The sequence below is a fragment of the Sesamum indicum genome, linkage group LG1, assembly GCF_000512975.1.
Source record: "Sesamum indicum cultivar Zhongzhi No. 13 linkage group LG1, S_indicum_v1.0, whole genome shotgun sequence".
In the NCBI taxonomy this organism is placed as follows: domain Eukaryota; kingdom Viridiplantae; phylum Streptophyta; class Magnoliopsida; order Lamiales; family Pedaliaceae; genus Sesamum; species Sesamum indicum.
In genome coordinates, this window is record NC_026145.1 from 8,378,884 (window position 1) to 8,383,001 (window position 4,118).

The window sequence follows — 4,118 nt, forward strand, 5'->3', positions numbered from 1 at the left end:
ACGAATCCATTTTGCATATTAATGAATCGTAAGACTCGTTTGTTCTTTTAGACAGTAATTATTACTTAAATCAAACATTCAAATGATTAGTACGTTTCTTGCCGATATGATTCAAAGTTGATGCAGTCACGATGGGACGTGTATAGGTATTCCTCATAAAATATATTTGTTATGCTGATGTATAATTTAAAAGAATATATCAATTACACGATAAATATACATATTTATGTTTTGTTGGTTAAATTTCAACGTTCGTGATCTAATTTGAATAAGAATTTATCGTTCTTTTTTTATTTTTAAGGGGAAGCAACTTAATTTGTGAATAGTATAGGTGGAATCATTGGTGTTTTCTTAGTTAGTTGAGTTAATTTGGGTGTGTAAAATATATGATAATGGGAGTTTTTGAGGGTTGAGGGATAGGAAAAGTAGTGATTTCCTTTGGTGGAAGGAAACCAATATATGGTTCCTGGTATTAAATGGGACAATTCTTCCGTTTATTTAGTATAAAACATTTATTACCCGACATACAGTTTCCTACTGTCTGTCTACTCATCACTGATCAGATTGTCAGGTCCATATTTCAAAATTACTGATGCCACCAATTTCCTGACACAATATTTGAAATTTTTACCAGATTTGAAATAATTATAAATTGAATTTTTGTAGCTTAAAAAATTATATTTAATATTTTTAAAGGTTGTGTTTATTTAATAAATAAATTTTTTTATTATTCAAAATTCATCAAATTTGTTAAATTACTAAACAAAAATCAATGAAATTTATATTTAATCTCAATTGATTTGTTACTGACTTATTGTAGGTTAAACAAATTTTTTTATTATCCAAATGCCTTTATACATCTTCACACGTTAATCCATGTGATTAGTTATATTTTTTAAACTTATAAGGAGAGTTTAGTTAGAAAAAATTTGTTTGAAATGCAATGAATCAGTAATAAGTCGATTGAGGGCAATATCAATTTTCATTCAATTTTTTTTTCTTTTTTGTTAAGATTAACAAATTTGGTGAATTGTGACTAAATGAAGGACCTATTTGTTAGATGAAAACAAATCGCAAGAGTACTAAAAGTCATTTTTCAAACTATAAAGATTCTACATATATGTAATACACCAAACATCAAGAGAAGGCATTGTAATTATCCCAAAAACATATGACATTGTACTACCTTGCAATTTGGTGTAACGAGACGTCGACCTCTAGTGATCTGGGAAATGACATCTAGTACCCATGATGTTTGTTTTTACTAACAAATAGATCATTTTGTTAATTAAGATTCACCAAATTTGCTAATATTAGTAAAAAAATATTAAATAAAATTGCATATTGAACCCCCGGTTCTTTAACACCGACTTATTGCACGTTAAAAAAAAAATTTTGGTCAAATTACGGTTATATATCTGCATACGCTAATGTATATGAGGAAGTATATCTCAACTTTTATAAGGGTAGTTTGGTCAGAAAAAAAATTATCTACCATGCAATAAGTTAATAATAAGTCTATCGAGGATATATATACTTTCACTCGATTTTATTGATAATATCAACAAATTCAATAAGTTTTTATTAATAGAGGGATCTGATTATGAGATGGAAACAAACGTTAGAATAATTTTTCAAAATACAACGAGTTTAAGTGTAATTATATCAAACTTTAGGGGAGGAGATTGTAATTATCTTATGAGATTAAATAATGTGTAATCTTAGCATAGTCAAATCAGATGAAAATTTGAGCGTGGAATTCCAGGGATAAGTAATTTACTTAGTTGGATTGGACCAGATATCTAACTCAATACAATTTAATGACTTTTTACTTTTTAAAATGCCAATCCAAAATAATAAGATTAAGCAAATGATTGATGATAGGATTAACTATCCCACAAAACCCACCGGCCGAAAATAAATTTTTTAAGGCCTAATTTATCCCCAATCTTATTTTTATTTTGGGTGTTTTGAAAACTTAATAAAAAAAAATAATTAAAATCTAAAATTGCTAATTGAAAAATTTATATATATATTTTTTCCAATGACCATTTTGTCTTATTAAGGGATAATTTGATATTTCATAGTGTTTTTTTCAAATGAATGGCATGTTAGTAAATTTAAGATAAAATTATGACATTAATTCAATACTTGAGTAGTCACCCCATTTCTAGCTAATGTAAAAACATCATTGTGTCAATGCCTATTACATTACTGCCCTCCACTGCTCCACTTGTATTTCTTAAACTATGTGATATTTTCAGACCAAAACATACGATTTGCTAAACTATGTGATATTCTTTGGCCCATGCTTTGATGGAAACTGATGGACTGTGTAGAAGCCCTAAATAGTCCAAAATGGGCCTAACATGTACACTTAATTATAGACTGATACAATGTATCGGAGCCCATAAATCTTTTTCCAAATAAATATAGTCACTAATGCGATTTTAATTCTCAAACAATTTAAGAATGCAATTTTAATCCTCAAAGTTTACTTTTTGGGTTCTTTTGGTCTTTCCATTAATTTTTTTATTAAATTTAATGAAAATTTTATTTAAAAGTAAAAAAAATTACAATATTCCTCCCATTTTGCGAGGAAAATAGTAATTTTTTTTATTTTAAATAAAATTCTTGTTAAGTTTAACGAAAATTAATGACAAATTAAAAGTATTAAAAAAATAAAAATTTTAAGAACCAAAATTATAATTTTAAATTATTTAAAAATCAAAACTACGTTAGTAATTACATTTGAGAACTAAAAATACATTTATTCCATCTTTTTCACATTTGACTCCAAAATTTTGTTTCTCGTTCAATGTGTAACGGATAGCAAAAGCTACCGAAAAGCATACACTTAATTCTACAGCGCCAAAATACTAAAATGGGAAGCTATGCGCAAATCCAATGTTGTTTCAAGAATCCCATGTTTGTGGGTTCTTCATTCTTGAACAAATACTACAGCTTTCAGACAAAGCCTTGCAGCAGAGAGACTACTCTCAATCCCAGGAAGCATTTCCAGCTCAATTATTGGGGTGGAACTGAAAATGGAAAGAGAAGAGGCAAAGTTTGTGAGGGGTTTTTGTTTCCAACTGATTCATGGCTACCAAACATTGATTCTTCAGTCATAGCTACTCGGCTCTCTGCGCTCTCTCTGTTGCCTTACCTGGGTTTTTTGTATTTCATCACCAAATCAAAGTCTGCCCCAAGACTCACTCTTTTTGGATTCTACTTCTTGCTTGCCTTTGTTGGTGCAGCTAGTACGTTATTTTCTTGTTTGTATCGTTTCTATTTCTTGAGTTTGATGCTTATCGCCAATGTGAAATTTCTGATTGCTGTTCTGAATGAGGATTAGAGTTAGTGATTCGTCTCCCTTAGTTCCTTGTCTCTCATTACTATTAGGATAATTACAACCTGCACCCATGATGTTGTGTGTCGTTTGAAAAATTACATCTAATACTAGGTTTGACTTCATCTACAAATAGGCCCCATAGATAATCAAAGTTAACTGAATTACTTGATTAAAAATACCGAATGAAATTCTATATTTAATTAACTAATTACTGGCTTATTGTAAATAAAATAAATTTTTTTGTTACTAAACTATACTTACAACGGTGAAGATGTACCTCCTCACATGCATATATATAAGGGTAATTTGATCATAAAAAGATTTATTTGAACAACAATCAATAAGTAATATGTCAATTTGGGGGGTAAGTGTGGATTTTTATCCAACTATTTTGTTAATATCATCGAATTTGATGAATTTTAAGATAGAAGAAACAAACCTCAGGGGTACTAAATGTAATTTTTTAAAGGATTTACATGTAATTACGCCAAGCCTCGGAGAATGGGAGTTTAATTATCTCTTACTATTATGATATTTGCCCTTAATGAATTGGTCTTTCTTTGTTTAGCAATTAGATATGTCAATGTCATGGTAGTTTGTGTGAGCCTTACGTATTTGATACAATGTGGGCATAGTTCTTGTAAGTCATACACATGCAGACAGTAGCTTCTAAGCTCTAGTTTGTGTGTTTCTTTGTGGCACAATACATAATTGCTAAATGTTATACTGACTCTTTCCTTGTCTGTCTTTACTATGTCGCCTCCAT

General features: G+C 29.4%; 1 protein-coding gene across 1 annotated transcript in view; it reads left to right on the top strand.

Moving 5' to 3' along the window:
- Positions 2,885-4,118, top strand: part of LOC110012146 — a 1,495-nt gene continuing 261 nt past the window's right edge. The window contains exon 1 of the mRNA XM_020694745.1: positions 2,885-3,260. Within this exon, the coding sequence (XP_020550404.1) occupies positions 2,885-3,260 (376 nt within the window). The remainder of the gene's footprint in view (positions 3,261-4,118) is intronic.